At 35.2% G+C, this 23,326-nt stretch overlaps 1 protein-coding gene across 1 annotated transcript; it reads left to right on the forward strand.

Annotated features, from left to right (window-relative positions):
* Positions 1-19,182: 19,182 nt before the first annotated feature.
* On the forward strand, positions 19,183-20,610 carry LOC115695060 (uncharacterized). The gene has a single exon (XM_030622157.1). The coding sequence runs from the start codon at positions 19,183-19,185 to the stop codon at positions 20,608-20,610; it is 1,428 nt and encodes a 475-aa protein (XP_030478017.1).
* Positions 20,611-23,326: the final 2,716 nt, after the last annotated feature.

A 23,326-nucleotide genomic window follows, 5' to 3' on the forward strand; every position in this document is an offset into this window, starting at 1 on the left:
GGTTGTATCTTTTGATGACTTACTTTAGTTACATCAAAGAGTTTTTAGAATAGTGCAAGTGGATTCTGATCACAGAATACTAAACTCATACAGTTTGAATCCATTGAAAGAAAATGGTTATGAAACACTTGTGAAAGTGTAACTGTATAATTAGTAATTCTTTCTTGGACCACCACTACTAATCTAACTCTATGATTTGCCTATACAAGTAGGAGATATCTAAGATTGAAGATTTATATCATTTAGGGATAGAATTCCGGGAATATAATCATATGTGTCATCTAATTTCTTAAGAGAAAATAAGACTTTATATGATTTATAGACCATTCATCCAATGATATGTCATTAAGCTAATTCGAAATGAATAAGCTAAGAGGAATTAGGATAATTTCGTTTTAAATAAGAATCCAACGATGCTCCGATTAGCGAGAGTCAAAGTAATCTGATTTATACAATCTTCTTGTTTCATATTGTAAAACACTAGTCTAAGGTGTCATCAATTGATGAACAGCTAGATGTTGCATATACAATATTTATCTTTCGAGATCTAACACTATTATGTTAGTCTAATGGTGAAAATCCATTAGGGATTTATCTCATTAGAAAAACAAATCAAGTTAGACCAACAATGAAGATTCGAAATTAAACTACAATTTAATAACAGAAAATAACATGGTTCAATACAAATTCATACACAATTCAGAAATTATGAAGCACATAGCAAGTAGGAATGACAAGTGAAAATACTAAAACATACAATCCTAAATAATTTCCAAGGTTTTCAACAAAATGATATCAGCGTCCCGTTTAGGCGAGAGTCAAAGCTACCATTCATTGAATTGAGTTGTCAGCTCATCTAAAATGATCAAACATTCTAGCAACCTTTTATTCGATCAAGATGTGAATCCGCGTTGTCCCGTTTAGGCGAGAGTCAAGGCTATTCTATCTTATGAGCTTCCACCATTGTTTCATATTCTTGCAACTCTTATATAGTCGCCACCATTAGGGTGATCATAAACTATATAAAAAAAAACTTACAAGATTACTTATCTTTCGAGATTAAACGGTGCTAACTTGCTAATGAACGTTCCTCCATTAGGGAGGATTACTCACTAAAACAATAGCTATGTAAAACCAACAATGGAGATCGAATATCCTTATAACAATAAAGCTCATTATTTAATGAAGGGTTGTATTTTCTTCTAATATTTATTTTAATCCATTTATTTTAAATATATATTTAATTAAAATTTCTAATTTAGAATGAAAAATTCTAAATATAAATTTTAATTTAATATTTATAAATTATACTTAGATAGATAAATAACGTGAATTATTTCCATCTTAGTAATAATTTCCATAAATATTTAGAAAATTATTCAATTTAAGTTGTTTCAAAATTAATTTAAATTAATTTACAACTCAAATTTAATTTTCTATAAATATATATTACATTTTCGAAAATGCTTTAAAATAAAATAAAAATAAATCCTGGAAAATTACTCTAATTTTATGTTGGCCCAAAATTAAGAAAAATTAATTTTCAACAAAAAATATAATTTCCCTATTTAATTAAATTTCTAAGAAAAATTTCAAATATTTAAGTATCATGATTAAAAATCAACTTAAATATTAATTTTCTATTTAATTAAATACACTAGAAAAATACTTCAAGCAAAACAGATAATATCTATCTAGACTTTCATAGACTAATTAATCCAATTTCTAATTATAATATATTTTAGTTCATTTATTTTAATTAACCATTAAATGAAAAAGTCATTGATTTAAGTTGGTCCAAAATTAAATAAATAATTTTCAACTTTAATCTATTTTTCAAATAAAATTCGAAATTTCTGCATCAAGGTGATGCAATTTCGAAATTTTGGGAAATGATTAATAAAATAAAATAAAATATATTTTGAAAATTATTCAAACTTAAGTTATTCTGAAATAAGATTTCAAACTTAAAATAATTTTCAACTTTAATTAAATAACATTAAAATAGCAATATTAAAGTATCATGATGAAAATCAACTTAGATATTGAAATTTTCAATTTAATTAAATGTATTAAATTCAAGAAATAAATAATTAAGTAAAGAGGAAACTTAATTATTAATTCTAGTTTAATACTAGGAAAATATACTAAACTTAGATTGTACCAAAATTAATTAGGAAACTATTAATTTCACAATCTATGATATTTTACTAGAAATAACTATCTAGAGTATATCATTGACTAAGTGTTTTTCTAAAATTAACTTTAAAATATTACAATGAAAAATAAATTTCATATATTTTAAAAGTTAATTATGTTGCTAATTCAATTTTAATTAGGTTAGACTAATATAATTAACCTAATACAATTATTTAAATAAGGCAAATGGGCCTTCACAATTGGGGTAGTTCATGTGAGGGGGAGCTGGGTTCAGTATGTCGTACCCACTTCTATGGCCCCCAACTCTCACACAAGGCCCAAAAGAGAGGAATTTAACCTTAAAATAAACAATTGTTATTCATTGAATAAGCCCAAATCTAATTGGACCTAAATAAATTTCCTTATGTCAAAATTTATTTTAGCAACCTAGTCCATTTACTTAGTAAAAACTTAAATGGGCTACCTATATGCATCTAAGCCCTAAAGCAAACATATAGCCTCACACAGGTCAAATGATTTTGATGGGCCCTATCATGTTACTAGGTTTACACAGATGAAAGAAGTACAAAATTTACCTGTTACAAATTATTTATAAGATCTATCGTCAATTGGACTATGATAAAAATCAGATCATTGGATCATGATCTGTCAACAAGTTAATCATAGCAATTTAGATCAGATAAATAATAGGTTTGTTAAAAAGTTTTGAATAAACAATATAAATAAACAAACATTGTCCATGTAACATAATCATAGCAATTTAGATCAGATAAATAATAGGTTTGTTAAAAAGTTTTGAATAAACAATATAAATAAACAAACATTGTCCATGTAACAGATGTGAAAATAAGATATTAATATAATTAAATTATTATTCTTAAACTAACCAAATAAAGGAAACTAATTTTAAAATATCTAGGTTTATTTGAATCAAATTAAATTAAATATCTATTAAGATCAATGATTTAAAAGGAAAGAATCTCCAATATGACTTTCAGATCTTATAATTTAATAAAATAAACCAATTTTAAAATAGATTTGGTTAAATAATAATTACCATAATTATATGTCAAAATATCTCAAATTAAGCAATATTCAAATCTCTACAAAAATATCTATGTTATTTAAATATTTAAGATATGATTTATAAATTTCTAATAAGGAAAAAATGATATATATATATATAGAAAAAAAAATTATTTTTATACTTATAATTTATAAATAATTAAATATTTAACAAAATAACAAATTTTTGAATTTGAAAAACATTATGGTAAGTATATCTATAAAAATATCTATGTTAATTTCAAATTTATTAATTATTTAATTTGCCATATAAGATAATTTTAATATAATATTTTAAATAAAAAGACAAAGTTATCTTTTAATTTAAAATATCTTAAATATCAAAATATCCAATCTTATAATTAAATAACAAATAAATATTAAAGAAGTTAACAAATTTTTAAATCTGACCATAATAAAAAATATTTAAAATTGGAAACATTCCAAAATAGAAATATTTAAAATTGGAAAAAATTCCAAATTAAAAATATTTAAAATTGGAAACATTTCAATTTAGAAATATTTAAAATTGGAAAAATGAATTTTGGGAAACAATCCCATGAAAAAATTGGATTTTTGGGGAAAAAAATCCAAAAATCGCAACTTTTTGGGAAACTGCCCAGGAGGCTGCACGTGCAGCCCAGGAAGGCTGCACGCAGCCTCCTACGCGCGCGGACACAAGGCACCCAGCCGAGGTTTCTCGGCGTCAGCAGGGTGCATGAGTGGCATTACTCGTCGTCTACAGGATTCTCGTGGGCGGACTCAACGTGCATGCGGACAAGGGATTTCCCTTGTCCCGCGCGCGGATCCTGAGTGCACGAGCACCCATTCGACCCCATGAAATCCCTATTTTCCAAAATTCATAACTTTCTCAATTTTTATCGAAATCAAGTTCCGTAAAAAAAAAATTGCTTAATTTTTCACAAGGAATTCAAATAAAATATTTTCAAAAATCGAAAAAATATTTTTCATGGAAAACGAAACTATACAACATCAACATTCATCAACTAACACATAAACCAACATGAAACCATCCAAATCAACACAGAAACATGCAATCATCGTTTTAATTCATATTACATGAAAGTAAATCATTACCATGGCTCTGGTACCAATTGTTGGAAATTATTTTACCAGGATCTAGATTTACTAACAAGTATGTTGGATTAACAACCTAATATGAATTCTAAAACAATGAAAATAAACACATATAAAGTTAGAAAACCTTACAGTGGGTGCAGCGGAATAATATGAGTCCTTCCGTTCAGATCTCTAGCCCTTGATTCCTTTCTGTAGCAGAGCATCACCAAGATCTGAACCTGGATCTTCTTTTCTCCTTCTTTGATGCAGAAATTCCATAGTCTTCCATACTATGATTGAGATACCACTTGATGTGTGTGGGCACTACTCATTCACTCAAAGTTTCGAAATTACAAAGAAGAAAAGAGAGAGAGAAGGTGGCGTGTGAGGCTTTTTTCTGAGAGAAACAAAGTGATCAAAGATGTGTGTTAGTTTCCTCAAGCCAACACTTTCTATTTATAGAATACCCTCTAGGTTTAGGTTAGAATTGTATGGCATTAAAATAATGGAAACTACAAATGGTATTTCTCATGCATAGGGCCGGCCATACAAAGGGTATTGGGCCTCACTTTGCAACTTTCCCATTTTGTTATTTTCCATTCCCATTTTCTCAAAAATGCCAATTTTCCAATTGAACCTTTTAAATGCCAATTCTAATTATTTAATAACTTGGAAATAATTATCAAATAATACTGCCATTTAATATATTTATTAATTTAGACATATAAAGTCTCTTAATCAATAAATAAACCTAAAATCTCTTTTCTTTACAATTTCGCCCTTGCTTAGTGAAAATTCATAAAGTAGACATAGTCTAACTTTTAGAATTTTAATTGATTAATTAAAATCAATTAACTGAGTCTTACAAGCAGTATGGCTTCAACTAGTATGGGGACCATGGGTCTATATAACCGAGCTTCCAATAAGTCGAACCGAATTTACCAAGTAAATTCCCTAACTTATTAATTCCTCATTGAATCCACACTTAGAACTTGGAATTGCACTCTCAGTCATATAGAAACGCTCTATATGTTCCACGATATAGACACATCATTAGTTATCCATTGTTATAACTCTAATGTGATCAATGACCCTCTATATAGATGATTTACACTGTACAGGGATTAAATTACCGTAACACCCTACAATGTATTTTATCCTTAAAACACTTAACCCTGTATAAATGATATTTCAGCTAAGTGAAATGAGATCTCCACCATTTATCTTCGTTTGGTTAAGCTCGAAGGAAATCATCCTTTACTTCTATTTGCCAAATAGAAGCTATAGATTCCATATTTATGTTAGCGCTCCCACTCAATTGCACTACCGTGTTCCCAAAATGTAAGTATCACCCTGACCCAAAAGTAGGCTTAACTAACAAATCAAAGAACACGAGTAACACTCTTTAAATTGAGCCTAACCATATCAGGATTTCGATCATGTGATCTAGGATCAACATGTGATATTGAATTGAATAGATATGACGGTAAATTTTAACATATCTAATCAAAGTTCAATATCGGTCCCTTCCGATGTATACTCCATACATCCGATACTGGTAAACTTTGCCAATGTCTTGGAAAGGACATAACACTTTTCCAAGGTGTAAGAATACCTATCGCTGATTATACCATGTCAGTCTAAATCCAGTGTTCTGACAAATCAAGGAATCAACTTTTGAACATACAATAAAGATTATATTCCACTGTGCTGACAACACTATAATCTTTAACCAACTCATATGTTCTGGACTTAAAAAAAATTCATACATTATATACCTATAATCATGAAATAAATCATGTGAACCATGCAACATAAAATGTTATTTCTGATCTTTATTAATAAGTAAATCTGTTTATATGAAATGAGTTTTATTTAGGGCATAAAACCCAACAAATAACTATCCTATGGCCGAACACACTTGTAGAATTTTACTATTATTTTAATGCCAAATAATTCTAACCTAAACCTAGGTGGTTACCTATAAATAGATAGTGATGGCTCATACTTAAAGCGGATGAAATTTCTTGTCTACAAAAAGTTGAGCCTCCTATTCTTTTCTCTATAGACGAAACCAATACCTCTCTTTTCTTCTTCAATTATTTCGAACCTTGAGTGAATGAGTGAGTGCCCACACACATCAAGTGGTATCTCAATCATAGTGTGGAAGATTGTGCAGAATCCAATCAACAAGAAGGAGAATTAGCATCAAAGAAGGAGAGAAAGAGATCCAAGTTCAGATCTTGGTGATGCTCTACTACAGAAAGGAATCAAGGGCTAGAGATCTGAATAGAAGGAGTCATTCTATTCTGATGCACAAAATGTAAGGTTTTCTTAAACTCTTATGTGTTTATTTCATTGTTTTAGAATTCATATTAGGATGTTAATGAAACATACTTGTTAGTAAATCTAGATCCTGGTAAAATACTTCCAACCGTATCATTAAAAATTTCTTCGCAGTGGCACATCCTCAAGAGAATGGTCAAGGCGAAGCAGTCAACAAGACCTTGAAGGATACGCTGAAGGAAAAACTCAAAGATGCCAAACGAAATTGGCCAGAAGAACTTCCTGAAATTCTATATGTTGGAAAATATTTTACCAGGATCTTAGATCTACTCACAAGTATGAACTTCTAAAACGATTATAAAATAAACACATAAAGTATGAGCAACCTTACATTGGATGCAGCGGAATAAAATGTCTCATTCCGTTCAGATCTCTAACCCTTATATCCTTTCTGTCGCAGAGTATTATCAAGATCAAAACCTGGATCTCTTTCTCTCCTTTCTTTAGTGCTGAATCTCGTTCTTGTTGAATGTCTTTCTTCACGATCTTCCTCACTATGATTGAGGTATCACTTGCTGTGTGTGGGCACTACTCTATCACTAAGAGGTTCGAAATAAATCAAGGAAACCAGATGTGAAAGTGTAAATTTCCTGAAGCCTTCACTATCTATTTATAGTGTACCACATAGGGTTAGGTTTGAATTATTTGGCATTAAAATAATGAAAATATCACATGATAATGCCTATAGAAGTGGCCGGCCATGGCTATATGGATTTGGGCCTCACTTTTTGCAATTTTGCAGTTTTATCATTTCTGCATCTCATTTTCTCAAAAACACCAATTTTCAAATTCAACCATTTAAACGCCAATTCTAACTATTTAATAACTATAAATAATTATTAAATAATATTTTCATTTATCATATTTATTAATTGAACCATACAAAGTATCTTAATTAACAAATATGCCCTAAAAACTTTTTCTTTACAATTTCGCCCTTACTTAGTGAAAAATTCACAAATAGACATAGTCTAATTTGAGAATTATAATTGATTAATCAAAACCAATTAAATGAGTCTTACAAGTAATATTATCTCAACTAGTGGGGAGACCATGGGTCTATATAACCGAGCTTCCAATAAGCACATCAAGAATTTATAACCTAAATTCACTGAATTATTAATTCTTCGTTGAATCCACGCATAGAACTTAGAATTGCACTCTTAGTATATAGAATGCTCTATATGTTCCACCATATAGACACATCATTAGTTATCCATTGTTATAATCGTAATTTGATCAATGATCCTCTATATGAATTATCTACACTGTAAAGGGATTAGATTACCGTAACACTCTACAATGTATTTTATCCTTAAAATACTTAACCCCGTATAAATGATATTTCAGTTATGTGAAATGAGTACTCCACCATTTATTTTCGTTTGGTCAAGCTCGAAGGAAATCATCATTTCCTCTCTATTCGCCAAATAGAAGCTATAGATTCCATATTTATGTTAGCGCTCCCACTCAATTGCACTACTGTGTTCCCAAAATGTACGTATCACCCTGACCCAAAAGTAGGCTTAACTAACAAATCAAACAACACGAATAACACTCTTGAGATTGAACCTAATCATATCAGGATTAAGATCATTTGATCTAGGATCAACTAGGCGATATTGACTTGAATAGATATTACAGTAAGTTTGATAAATCTATGTCAAAGTTCAATATCGGTCCCTTCTGATGCATACTCCATGCACCCAACCTGAGCTTTACTTTAACCAATGCTCGGGAAAGAACATAGCATTATACCAAATGCAAGTAAACTATGTTGTAGATTATCATAGCATTAGGTCCACTTTCTCAACCAGTACATCCCCTCTTGACACATATTCTCTGATGATGTGATACTTCCTTTCTATGTGTTTGATTCTCTTGTGGCTTCGAGGTTCCTTACTATTGGCTATTGCTCCATTATTATCATAAAGTAGGACCAGAGGCTTTTCCATTCCAGGCACGACACCGATACTGGTGAAGAACTTTCTTAGCCAGACAAGCTCTTTAGCAGCTTCTACTGCAGCTATGTATTTTGCTTCCATTGTTGAGTCCGATATCGCCGTTTGTTTTGCACTTTTCCAAACCACTGCTCCACCCCCAAGAGTAAACACCATCCCAGATGTAGATTTCTTGTCTTCAAGACATGCCTGGAAATCTCAGTCAGTATAACCTATGGGATTTAAAGCACCACCCTTGTAGACTAATACAAGATTCCTTGTACTCTTTAAGTATTTCAGAATATACTTAATTGCATTCCAATGTTGTTGTCCTGGATTAGACTGATACCTGCTCACTATTCCAACTGCATAGGAGATGTCAGGTCTAGTGCATAACATTGCATACATTAGACTTCCAACTGCAGAAGCATAAGGAATTTTCGCCATGTCCTCTATCTCTTGAGGATCAGTAGGAGACTGTTCCTTAGATAGACGAATACCATATCTAGAAGGCATGTTCGCCCCATTGGTGTTGTTCATGGAGAATCTCTCTAAAACTTTGTCAATATAGGTTGTTTGAGAGAGAGCAAGATATCTGTTCTTCCGGTTTCTAATAATCTAAATACCAAGAACAAAGGCTGCCTCACCCAAATCTTTCATATCGAATTGAGTGTTAAGCCATTCCTTGATGTTAGTCATTTTCTTGATATTGTTTCCAATAATCAAAATGTCGTCAACATAAAGGACCAGGAATACTACTACTTGGTCTTCCTTGAGTTGGTAAACACAAGGTTCATCTTCATTCTGAAGAAAGCCGTCGGTCTTGATGATTTCATCAAACCTTTTGTTCCATGAGCGAGAAGCTTGCTTAAGTCCATAGCTAGACTTATTTAATTTGCAAACTTTCTTTTCCTGCCCTGGAAGAACATAGCCTTCTGGTTGCTCCATATAGATGGTTTCTTCAAGTACCCCATTAAGGAACGCAGTCTTGGCATCCATTTGCCAGATTTCATAATCAAAAGCAGCAGCTATGGAGAGAAGAATTCAGATGGATTTTAGCATGGCAACAGGACTAAAAGTTTCCTCATAGTCCACACCTTCTCCTTGGGTATAACCCTTGGCTACAAGTCTAGCTTTAAAAGTTTCGACTTCGCCTCCAGCGCCTCTTTTCTTCTTGTAAACCCACTTACATCCGATTGGATGATAGTCATCAGGTGCGTCTACATATTCCCAGACTTTGTTCTTTTTCATGGAATCCATTTCTGAATCCATGCCGGCTGACCATCGTTTCCGTTGCGGACTTGCCATTGCCTGTTTATAGGTTAATGGGTCGTCATCAATACTGTCACCAACGACCATACGGATTTCACCATCCAAGCCATAATGAGCTGGTTTTTTTGAAACCCTCCACTACGACGAGGAGCGGTGATCTTCTGAACAGGAACTTTAGTAGTAGTTTTCTCAGTTGGTTCGACTGAGGGAGTGGGACTGTCCTCTTCTCGAGTGGAAGAGGACGGAACATTGGAAGGACTTATATCTGAAAGCATTTCCTCCAACACTACTTTACTTTGTGGTTTGAAATTCTTAATATAGTCATCTTCAAGGAAAGTGGCGTTTGTGGAAACAAACACTTTATCATCCTTGCGACTATAAAATAGTCCACCCCTAGTCTCTTTAGAATTTTCGACAAACATGCAAACTTTAATTCGTGATTCAAGTTTGCCTTCTTTCTTTCTCAAGACATGAGCAGGGCACCCCCAAATTCTGTAATGGCGTAAACTAGGTATACGACCATTCCATAGTTCTAAAGGTGTCTTAGGGATTGATTTAGATGGAACAACATTTAGAATGTCGGTTGCCATCTGAATTGCATATCCCCAGAAGGACGTAGGTAGAGTTGAATAACTAAGCATGGACCTAACCATTTCTAAAAGCGTGCGATTCTGTCTTTCTGCAACTCCATTTTGCTGTGGAGTGCTAGGGGCGGTTAATTGGGATTCAATTCCAAGTTCAATTAAATGATCTTTGAACTTCATATCCATATATTCTCCACCCCTATCAGTTTGCAAGATCTTTAAGGTTTTACCTAATTGGTTTTGAGCCAAAGCATGAAATTCTTGAAACTTTTCAAACGTTTCAGATTTTTTATGCATAAGGTAAATATGTCCATATCTAGAGTAACGTCAATGAAAGTGACAAAGTACTCATAACCACCTCGGGCTTTTACATTCAAAGGTCCGCAAACATCTGAATGCACTAACCCTAGGGGTTGTTTGGTCACCTAAGACGACATTTTTCAATGGACCGTCTTTGGTTAGCCTATTTAGTCTGTCATAGCTTATGTGACCCAAACGTAAATGCCATAGATATGTTTCATTATCATCATCGATCTTTTGCTTTTTGTGGTTTCTAGGTTTAGCTACTTTAAAAAGTTCGTTATGTAGGGCAAATGGTGTTTCTGGTCTAAGAACATAAAGCCCCTGTTCCATGGATGCAACACAAATATGAATGTCATTTCGAGAAATGGTAGAACCAGAACTCGAAAAATCTAATTGGTATTGTTGCAATTGTAAGCATGAAACAGAAACCAAGTTTCTACTGAAATTTGGAATGTATAAGACATTGTCTAATTCCAAAATTCTGTTTTGAAACTTGAGTTTGGCTTTTCCTCTAGCTCTAACCGAAACCATTTCGCCATTACCAACCTTAAGTTTCAACTCTCCGAATTTCAAATAATCCTATTTCTCAAGCAATTGCAATGAAAAACTTACATGGTTTGTAGACCCAGAATCAAGAATTCAAATGGATTTATCATTCTCTAAAACACATGATTCGAAGACTAAAGCATCACTGCTTATTCGTTTGTGAATCGTTGTTCTTGCCGGTTCATTTTGTTGTGAAGTATAACTGGAGGAAGTGAAATCACTTTCTCTTATCTTCTCAACTAAGCTTGAAATAGTAGGATTTATGGAGTTATGAACTATTTGCTCTTCAGAGTGAACAATTCCCAGCTTACCTGCTTTCTGGAATTTCATGTTCATCATGAGCACATTTGAAGTATTACTCTGACCAGGAGTTTTATTCATATCTTCAAGTTCATTTGCTAAGATATTAACTAGGAGTGGATGGGGATAAGGGTTATTAGCACTACAATACATCAATAAAACAGAAGTAAGGTTTTGGTTTAAATTCATACACAAGTTCAGAAAATAATGAATAATCACATATGTTATAGAAATACTAAATCTAACATAGTTTATTTTCTAAGGTTTTCAACATAATGAAATAAAGTGTCCCGGTAGGCGAGAGTCAAAGATAACATTATTTGAATAGAGTAGTCAGCTCATCTAAAATAAAACCATTTTAGCAACCTTTTATTCGATCAAAATGAGAATCCAATGTTGTCCTGGTAGGCGAGACTCAAGGTTATTCTCATTTTATGAGCTTCCACCATTGTTTCATGTTTTATGAGTTTATCTCTAAGTAGTCACCGTAGGGGAGAGTCTAATAGAGACAAAAACTCACAAAACACTTATCAAATGAAATCTTACGGTGTTAAAAGTTTTCAACGAATAACCATCCATAAGGGGGACGAAGTCTAGCGTCTCGAGGTTATATTGAAAAAATTTAACTATTGTACGACCAACAATGGAGATCGAATATCTTTTTGATTAAAGCTCATTATTTTAAAAAAATATGTATTTTATTTAATCATCTGTTCCATATTTTAATAATGAAAAATTACAAATTAAAGTTGGTTTAAATAAAAAAAATCAACTTTAATTAAATTTCAATTATTATTTAAATTCGAAAATAAAAATAAATTCGAAAAATAATGGAACAAATTTGAAAATATCTTGTTGAAGTTGTTTAGAAGAATCTAAAAAATCAACTTAAATATCTTTCAAATTAGATTTAATTAAATATAAAATTAAGTTGTAATCACTTAATTTGAAAATATTCCATTTTAAGTTAATATTTGAAAAAATATCAACTTAAAAAATATCTAAAGAATCTTAATAACCAATTCCTAAAATTCCTCAACTTAATTTTGAAATTTGAAATTTGAAATTATAAAGATATTCAGGTTTAAGTTGATTAGTTAGAAATAACTAATTTTCAACTTAAATAGGAATATTTAATAAAAAATTTAAATTAACCTTCAGAAAGAATGTAGTTGGTTATAATTCTATATTTAATTAAATACAAGAAAATACATATAATTTAGCTTAGAATATAATTCATTAAACTATGTTTTTCTTAAATTAATTTCAGAATAAATGAAATTAATTATGTTGCTAATCAATTTTATTAGGTTAAACTAATTTAATTAACCTAGTACAGTTATCCAAATCAGGCAAATGGGCCTTCACAATTGGTGTAGTTCATGTGAGGGGGAGTTGGGTTCAGTATGTTGTACCCACTTCTATGGCCCCCAATTCTCACACAAGGCCCAAAAGAGAGGAATTTAACCTTGAAATGAACAACTGTTATTAATTGAATAGGCCCAAAAACTAAATGGGCCTAAATAAAATCTATAAAAAACTATGATATTTTATTTAGCAACAACCTAGATGCATCTATAACAAAATTAAACATATAGGCTCACACAGGCACACATTTGGATGGATCCTATCATGTTGCTAGGTCATACACAGATGAAAGAAGATTGTAAAATTTACCTGTTACAAATTATTTACTTGACCTATTGACAATTGAACCATGGGTTAAAATCAAATCATTGGATCTGTCAAGAAGTTAACCATGGCAATTTAGATCAAGCAATAATGGGTTTTATAAAACTTACAAACAAGCTAAAACACATACTCCTGCAACAAGACGAATGGGATAGTGGGATGTAGGATTTATTTAATTTTAAATAATTATTTTTCGAAAATATTTAAATAAATAAAAAAATTCAGTTTTATTAAAATAAAATAAAAAAATTTAAAATTAAACCTACGATTTTTGAAAAAATAGGTTTCAACTAACCTAAATATCATTTCAAAAATAATTGCTCACCACTTTTTAAATTTTTAAAGTTATTTTATAAATTAAATATAAAATAAAAAAAATATATTTTTCAGATTTTATAATTTAATTTAAATAAAAAAATAACAAAATTTAAAAGTTAGCAAAATATCTTACTTCTATTTAAAATTACATGATTATAGTAATCTTATTTTAAATTTAAATAAGGTCAAATAAAAAAAAAATTTTAAAAAAATATTTACTATCTGACCTTTAAATTTAAAAAATAAGATAAAATAATCAAATTTAAAAATAAGATATAAAATCAAGCAAAAAGATAGATTTTTACTTGTTTTCAAATTCAAATTACACTAATATCTAAAATTAAATTTAAAAAAATTAAATTAATTTATTTCTGATATTAGATTTGAAAATTGAAAAGTAAAAATCAAAATACAAAACTACACAAAAAACGGAAGTTAAATCCATGAAATAGCATGAAAAATCGAAGAAAAACGAAAAATTTGCGAGCTGTACGGACAGTATGGGCGCGCAAGGGAGGAGTTGACCGAGAAACCTCGGCACAGGAGGCTGCTAGCAGCCTCTCAGCGCGCGCAGGCCTCAGTTTCAGACACGAATTCGTGTCCGTGGGAAACCCTTCATGCGCGCGTGTGGTGAAGTGACACCATCCCGATATTTTTTGAAACTTCAAAAAATCATAACTAATTCAAATTAAATCGAAATTGAGTTCTGTAAAAAAGTAAATTGCTTAATTTTTTCCATACTATCCATTAAAAATAATTCCAGAAATAGATATTCAATTATTTTTCACGAAAATTTACAAACATCAATCAATCATCATACAACACACAAAACAACATCATACCATCCAAAACACAAACAAATCGTTTTAAGTCAAAATTTCTTGCAAGCAAATCAATTACCATGGCTCTGATACCAGTTGTTGGAAATTATTTTATCAGGATCTTAGATCTACTCACAAGTATGTTGATTAACACTCTAAATATGAACTTCTAAATGATTATAAAATAAACACATATAAAGTATGAGAAACCTTACATTGGGTGCAGCGGAATAAAATGTCTCCTTCCGTTAAGATCTCTAACCCTTGTATCCTTTCTATCGCAGAGTATTATCAAGATCTGAACCTGGATCTCTTTCTCTCCTTTCTTTAGTGCTGAATCTCGTTCTTGTTGAATGTCTTTCTTCACGATCTTCCTCACTATGATTGAGGCATCACTTGCTGTGTGTGGGCACTACTCTATCACTAAGAGGTTCGAAATAAATCAAGGAAGAAGAAGAGGGTATAGGTGGCGTCTAGGTTAGAGAGAGAAGGCTCAAGTTTTTCTCTGAAGGAAACTAGATGTGAAAATGTAAATTTCCTGAAGCCTTCACTATCTATTTATAGCATACAACATAGGGTTAGGTTTGAATTATTTGGCATTAAAATAATGAAAATATCAGATGATAATGCCTATAAAAGTGGCCGGCCATGGCTATATGGATTTGGGCCTCACTTTGCAATTTTGCAGTTTTATCATTTCTGCATCTCATTTTCTCAAAAACGCCAATTTTCAAATTCAACCATTTAAATGCCAATTCTAACTATATAATAACTATAAATAATTACTAAATAATATTGTCATTTATCATATTTATTAATTGAACCATACAAAGTATCTTAATTAACAAATATGCCCTAAAAACTCTTTCTTTACAATTTCGCCCTTACTTAGTGAAAAATTCACAAATAGACATAGTCTAATTTGAGAATTATAATTGATTAATCAAAACCAATTAAATGAGTCTTACAAGTAATGTTATCTCAACTAGTGGGGGGACCATGGGTCTATATAACCGAGCTTCCAATAAGCAGATCAAGAATTTATAACCTAAATTCACTCACTTATTAATTCTTCGTTGAATCCAAGCATAGAACTTAGAATTGCACTCTCAGTATATAGAACGCTCTATATGTTCCACCATATAGACACATCATTAGTTATCCATTGTTATAATCCTAATTTGATCAATGATCCTCTATATGAATGATCTACACTGTAAAGGGATTAGATTACCGTAACACCCTACAATGTATTTTATCCTTAAAACACTTAACCTCGTATAAATGATATTTCAGCTATGTGAAATGAGTACTCCACCATTTATTTTCGTTTGGTCAAGCTCAAAGGAAATCATCCTTTACTCTCTATTCGCCAGATAGAAGCTATAGATTCCATATTTATGTTAGCGCTCCCACTCAATTCAACTACCGTGTTCCCAAAATGTACGTATCACCCTGACCCAAAAGTAGGCTTAACTAACAAATCAAAGAACACGAATAACACTCTTGAGATTGAACCTAATCATATCAGGATTAAGATCATTTGATCTAGGATCAACTAGACGATATTGACTTGAATAGATATGACGGTAAGTTTGATAAATCTATGTCAAAGTTCAATATCGGTCCCTTCCAATGCATACTCCATGCACCCAACCTGAGCTTTACTTTAACTAATGCTCTGGAAAGAACATACTATTATACCAAATGCAAGTAAACTCTGTTGTAGATTATCATATCAGTAAAACCCTGTGTTTGATAAATCTAGGAATCTTTATTCACATAGTCATGTTTACTTTCCAATGTGTTGACGACATAATAAACAGGATCAAGTATGTGAAAAGGGTTTCAGATGAATTTATAAATTAAATAGACAAGCAATTGATAAGATGAACCAAAACATACACAAATGAATGAAAAATACTTCTGTTTCTTTATTGATATTGAATAAATTGGATTACATTGAATTGGAGTTCTATTTAGGGCATAAAACCCAACAAACTCCCAAATGCACTAATATAAAACTAATCAGTACATATCAATTAATCCTAAATTCTGACGATGCTTTTCAAATGCAGTTACTGCCAAGACTTTGGTGAATGGATCAGCTAAGTTTTCTTCTGGGTCCACTTTCTCAACCAGTACATCCCCTCTTGCCACATATTCTCTGATGATGTGATACTTCCTTTCTATGTGTTTGCTTCTCTTGTGGCTTCGAGATTCCTTACTATTGGCTATTGATCCATTATTATCACAAAGTAGGACCAGAGGCTATGCTGCCTGTAGAACTCGAGCCACCATCCCACAGAAGATTGATGTACAACCAAGATACCAATCACGTACTCCTAGATAAATCACTTGACGAAATCGAAGAGAGACGAGCAACTGCAAACTTGAAATTGATGGCCCATCAACAACAAGTAGCTCGATATTTCAACAAAGAAGTGAAGGCTCAGAAATTCTTCGCGGGAGATATGGTCCTAAGAAGGGTATTTTTAAACACCAAAGACAGTACGACATGTGTACTTGGACCTAAGTGGGAAGGACCGTATCAAGTGGTGAAAGTTCTCGAATCCGGAGCATACAAATTAGGTAAGTATAATTAAAAACTACAACTCATTTTATTACCACGGTTGTGGAATGGGGAACATTTAAGAAAATACTACCAATAAAGTACCAGGTCGGACGACCACACTAAGTACTGAATGAACATTTACTCTTAAGTGAATGGCCTGTGTTATAGTGAGATTTCTCTCACCTAGACACTCGAGACCAGACTCCTGTTCAGAGGACACGTGTATTCAGTTTTCCAAGAAAAGCTGAAATGTCCACGAGAGATTCCTCGAGTTTAAACCTTGCCTGAGTTAGAATAAGCGAGATGATGCGAAAATGACCAAAGTCTAGTTCCATTCGCATTATGTAGGACCAAGGAACAAATTTAACTCGCATGTACCAGGATATGTGCGAGTATCCCCTCGAACCTCCTGCAAAAACATAGAGATCAACTCTCTATGATGCGAGCTAGTCTCGATGACCCAATAGCCTCGATAATCCAATATAAACTTGCGTATCTAGGTTCTATCAGCTCGTTATGCGATGTCCGTGAGTGCGACTATGCAAGAATGCAGACATCCTAGACTTAACTAAATATTAGGTATATCCTAATCCCGCGAGCTTATACCAGAATATGAACAGCCAACTCGAGCATTAGAAGTTGCATACGTTGTTGTATTTAGTGAATAGAAACTATTATTCATTTATTGATGTTTACGTTTTTAGTTTAATTACTGTAAATCAATGTATAAACGGATTGATAATGAATGCAATCCTTGTGTAACTAACTGGACACTTGCTTTGTATATAAAGGAGTGATCCACCATGAAATGACGGTACGAAACTCTTGCAACAGTGCACTAAGCAGACCGTGATCTGACTGAACCACTATACTCCTTTGTCTTCTTGATATTTCCAGTTTTTACTAAGTACTTACGTTCCAAGTTTGAGTACTCGCCATTCTAGGTTGAATACTCGCAGTTGTTCTTCACGTAATTTCTTCTTATTCTTAATATTATTATTCATTTTTGGTGTTGCGAATTTTGCTCGACAACATTTGGCGTCGTCTGTGGGAACGGAGAAGTACATTCTTACTGAATACAAGAAGGAGAATCATCATGGCTGGAAACCAAGTAAACAGAGGTATTAACAACGAATCCATCAACATCAAAATGATGAATGTTCCATTGTCTGGGGTTAGGACACCCCCTTATATGTCATCAATGGCGAAGTAGGTCGAGGTAATGTCAGGCCCCTCAATCTATTCCTTGAAATTGCTGGCCCACAAGTCGGAGAAACATCCACGCCAGCAACAACAATGGGGCACTTTCCACCCATCACTCCGGTGGCAGTGTCCGAGGTTATTGTCCAGCTAACCACCGACCAGTATATCGCGATCCAAGACAAGCTGCGCGCCCTGCAGGCCGAGATGGATGGACAGAACAGGGCCCGACGCCCTCCTCGAGCCCCCACTACTCGCACAGAAAACCCTCAGGTAACCCACTCTAGACGTCGTAATAACCGTGTTCGCAGGGAACGAAGGACCAACCCCGAAGGACTCGACCTGAATCAACCAACCTCGAGAGACTAATCTGTGAGGTATCCCAACCAGGAGACACAGATCGACGAAGACCCCGAACGACGTAACCCTCGCAGCAGACCTTCGCGAGACAACGACGTAGAATTCGCCTCCTCGTCCTCGCATGGTCGCACACCTAGCAGGTACATGAGGTCCGGTTCTATGGAGACGCAGCAGGGAGGATGATACCAGATTCACAGGGGTGATCTGCGTGATCACCTTAACACTGTTTTCAGAGCACGCTCCCACGCCCCTCGTGAGGAGGAAGAGCCCCGTGATCCCCAAATGGGCAATCAGGGTGTAAACACTCGCACAAATCTACCTAACGCACCAGCTGCGACTACCGGGGTTAATGTCCCAACAAACCTCGCTGCAGTAGCCACAGCCCCTGCAGCCGCAGCACTCCCTGCTCCCTTAGCGGGAGGTATTGATCAAAGCATGCTCTTCCAGGCTTTGAAAATGCTCAAGCAGCAGAGAAAGCCCATATACAAGCTGCATGGGACCTCTCCTTTCACTATGAAAGTGCGACAAGCTCAGCTCCCCAAGGGATTCCGATTATTCGAATCCTGAAGTACAAAGGTACCTCTAATCCCATTGGTTATTTAGAAAAATTCAATACAATTATGGAAGTGGATCAGGTACCTCAGCTCGCAAAATGTCGCATTCTTGCGGCAATGTTGGAAGAAAATGCCCACGATTGGTTCAGCCAATTGCTTGAGGCCTCTATCTCGATGTGGGAAATCTTTGTCGACCTGTTCCTCACGCATTTCCAAGCCACATTGATCTATAGGCCGCCCTATACAACTCTAGCTAACATCAAACAAGAACCTGGTGAGTCTTTGCAGGACTATTTTAAGCGTTTTAATGCAGAAGTAACAAAAGTTCAGAAGGCTCCCGAGTCTTTGATAGTTTGTATGTTAATAACAGGTGTCCTGCCGAGAACCGATTTTTGGAAGGAGCTGCAGGCTCGAAGACACGAATTGCTAGTCGAGTTCTTTGCCATGGCAGAACCACATAAGAGGATTGAGAATTCTCTGGCAGAATTAGAGAAGGGCAAAGATAAGCGTAAGTCAGCAGTGCCACGGTCACGATCCCGCAGTCCCCGAGGGAAAAGTTCCAGAGGTCGAAGCCCAAGAAGACGCAGTCCACGAAGACAGCGAAGTCCGAAATTGGCCAAGTCCCCTCCAAAGAAGGAATCCTCACCGAAAAGAAAAGGTGGACCGCGCTTCGTGAACTACACTGAGCTCGCAGTACCACGAGACCATATCTACGCTATCGAAGAGAAGAATGGGGTCTTCAAGAAGCCTCCCCCCATAAGGGGAAACCGCAACAAGAGGGACCCCAAAAAAATTTGTAAGTATCATAAAGATATCGGTCACACTACTTTGGAGTGTTGGGTTTTGCAGGACGAAATTGAAGAGCTGATTAGGAGAGGGAAGTTCAACAAATACAAAAAGAGCGAGGAGAGTCATCCCCGAGCAGATGACAAAGAAGAAAATCAAAACGTGAGTGGTTCGAGAACTCCTCGAAACATCCTGACCATCATAGGCGGGCCTCACATCGTAGGTGATTCCAGAAAGTTGCAGGAGCGATATGCAAAGGAAGCCAAGGAGAAGCCGCTCACCAACGTGAACAATCTCAGCGAGCGACCAGAGAAGTTGTTCAAAAGAGAATGCAATGACATCACGTTCATGGAAAGTGATGCGAGATGGGTCCATCACCCGCATTCTGACGCATTGGTCATCGTTGCCAATATTGGCGGAGATAACGTCCACCGTATACTCGTGGACAACGGAAGTTCAGTGAATCTCTTGAACTTCCAATCCTTTAAACAAATGGGGTTGCATGAGAAGGATCTGCGACCTATAGCGTCGAGTATATACTATTTTACCGATGACGTCATCGCATTGAAAGGGATGATCAAACTCACGATTACCTTGGGAACCGCCTCTGTAGTAGCCAAGTCGATGGCTGACTTCGCGGTAATTGACCAATATTCGGCATACAATACCGTGATTGGTCAGCCAATTTTGAAAGAGATGAGATCGTGACGTCGATCTATCAACTCACAATGAAGTTCCCTACTCCCGCTGGAGTAGGTTCTGTGCGAGGAGTCCAGTCAGACTCGCGAGAATGCTACAATGCAGCAGTCAAGCTCGCAGAGAAGAAATTGGTTAATGTCATCTATCTGTTAGAGGCACCACCTCCTCGCTAGGAGGTCCTAATTATAGAAGAAGTGCCGCATAAAGACGGTCCGAATTTGGATCCTAGGATCCACGATTATGCCGCAACCGCTCAAGCCGCAGAAGACACTATTGAGATATGGTCGGAATATCTCCGCAGGTCATGTGTCATTGCTTGAACATTGACCCTGAAGTGCGAGATGTCCAAAAGAAGCACCGCAAAATGGACCCCGCGAGGTACCAAGCGCTAAAAGAAGAAGTCGACCGCCTCCTAGCATGCAGCTTCATACGAGAGTCGTTCTACCCTGATTGGTTAGCAAATCCCGTACTCGTGCCCAACCTAACGGCTCATGGCGCACATGCGTTGACTTTACAGATTTAAATAAAGCCTGTCCCAAAGACAGTTTCCCACTTCCTAGCATTGACGAACTTGTTGATGCCACTGCAGGTCATGAACTTCTCAGCTTCATGGACGCATACTCAGGATATAATCAAACCCCGATGTATGAACCAGATCAGGAACATACCTCGTTCATTATAGATCGAGGCCTGTATTGTTACAAAGTAATGCCTTTTGGTTTGATAAATGCATGTGCGACGTATCAGAGATTGGTAAATATGATGTTCGCAGATTTGCTTGGGGATACCATGGAAGTGTATGTTGACGATATGCTCGTAAAATCTCAACAGGCGAAAGACCATGTGAACCATTTACAAGCAATGTTTGAGATTCTAAGACGATATAAAATGCGGCTAAATCCACTAAAGTGCATCTTTGGAGTCGGTTCAGGGAAATTCCTCGGGTTCATGGTTAATCAGCGAGGAATAGACGCAAACCCTGCGAAGATCAAAGCATTAGTCGAAATGCGATCGCCAACTAAGCCAAAAGAAGTCCAAAGTCTCACAAGTAAAATCGCCGCTCTAATCTGTTTTATATCGCGATCGTCTGATAAATGCAAGGAGTTTTTTCAAATTTTAAAAGGCAATAAGAAGTTCTAATGGACCGAGAAATGCGAGGAGGTTTTTCAAGCATTGAAAACGCATTTGGGGTAGCCCCCAATCCTATCAAAACCCATGTCCAGCAAAGTCTTCCATTTACCTAGCGGTGTCAGAATATGCGATTAGTTCGGTACTAATTTGCGAAGAGCAAGGACGATAGTACCTAGTGTACTATGTCAGTAAACGTTTGTTAGATGCTGAGTCTCGCTATCCTCAAATGGAAAAATTAGCGTTCGCCATGGTAATATCGTCGAGAAAACTGCGACCTTATTTTCAGGCCCATAGAATTGAAGTTTTGACAAACTACCCTTTGAGGCAAGTCTTAGCAAAACCAGAGACATCGGGGAGATTGTTGAAATGGTTGGCAGAGTTAAGCCAGTTCGACATCAGATACAAACCGAGAACTGCGATCAAGGGGCAAGCCTTGGCAGATTTCATTCTCGAGTTCCAAAGTACTGAAGTGGCACTCATAAACGACAAGATCGACACTGCTGTACCAAATGGAGAAGGATGGACGTTGTACGTCGATGGGGCTTCTAATAGTGAAGGTTCCGACGGTGGAATCATACTAATTAGTCCCAACAATTTTAAGGTACACGCTGCTTTAGGTTTTGAATTTTCTGCATCTAACAATGAAGCTGAGTATGAGGCTTTAATAGCAGGATTGAAGCTTGCTCTCAAGATGAGAATAGAATACTTACATGCTTTCCACGACTCCCAAATCGTCGTATGCCAGGTGAATGGAGAATATCTGGCCAGAGGCGGGCGCTTGGCAAAGTATCTCGCCATAGTATGCGAGCTGTTGTAGAAATTCAAGAAAGTTGTCGTGGCCCGAGTACCGCGTGCTCATAACTCACACGCAGACTCATTGGCCCGCTTGGCCTCAACTAGGGAAGCTGAATTACTCGATGTAATCCCTGTTGACGTATTGGCTCAGTCGATAGTAAGTCGAGAAGAAGTGATGGAAATAGATGTTGCCAAAGAAGTCACCTGGATGACTCCAATAATCGCCTACTTAGTATCTTGCCCGACGACAAAATGGAAGTGAGAAAACTGCGGCAGCGGGCTGCCCGATATGTCATCTATGATGGAAGATTATATCGCAGAAGATTTAGTCAGCCGCTACTTAAATGTATTGACGGGGAAGATTGCGACTACATACTCCGCGAGGTGCACGTGGGTATCTGTGGGAATCATACTGATGGTAATTCCCTTGCCCTAAAAATCATGCGACAAGGGTATTACTGGCCTACCCTACGACAAGACGCTTTCAACTTCGCAAAGAAATGCGAGAAATGTCAGCGAATAGCCACGTATGTGTTGGAATTTATTTTACCAGGATCTTAGATCTACTCACAAGTATGTTTATTAACATCCTAAATATGAACTTTCTAAAACGATAAAATAAACACATATAAAGTTTAGGAAACCTTACATTGGGTGCAGCGGAATAATATGACTCCTTCCGTTCAGATATCTAGCCCTTGATTCCTTTCTGTAGCAGAGCATTATCAATATCTGAACCTGGATCTCTTTCTCTGAATCTTTGATGCTGAATCTCCTTTGCTGATGATCTTTCTTCACG

Source organism: Cannabis sativa, chromosome 6 (genome assembly GCF_029168945.1).
Source record: "Cannabis sativa cultivar Pink pepper isolate KNU-18-1 chromosome 6, ASM2916894v1, whole genome shotgun sequence".
Lineage (NCBI taxonomy): Eukaryota > Viridiplantae > Streptophyta > Magnoliopsida > Rosales > Cannabaceae > Cannabis > Cannabis sativa.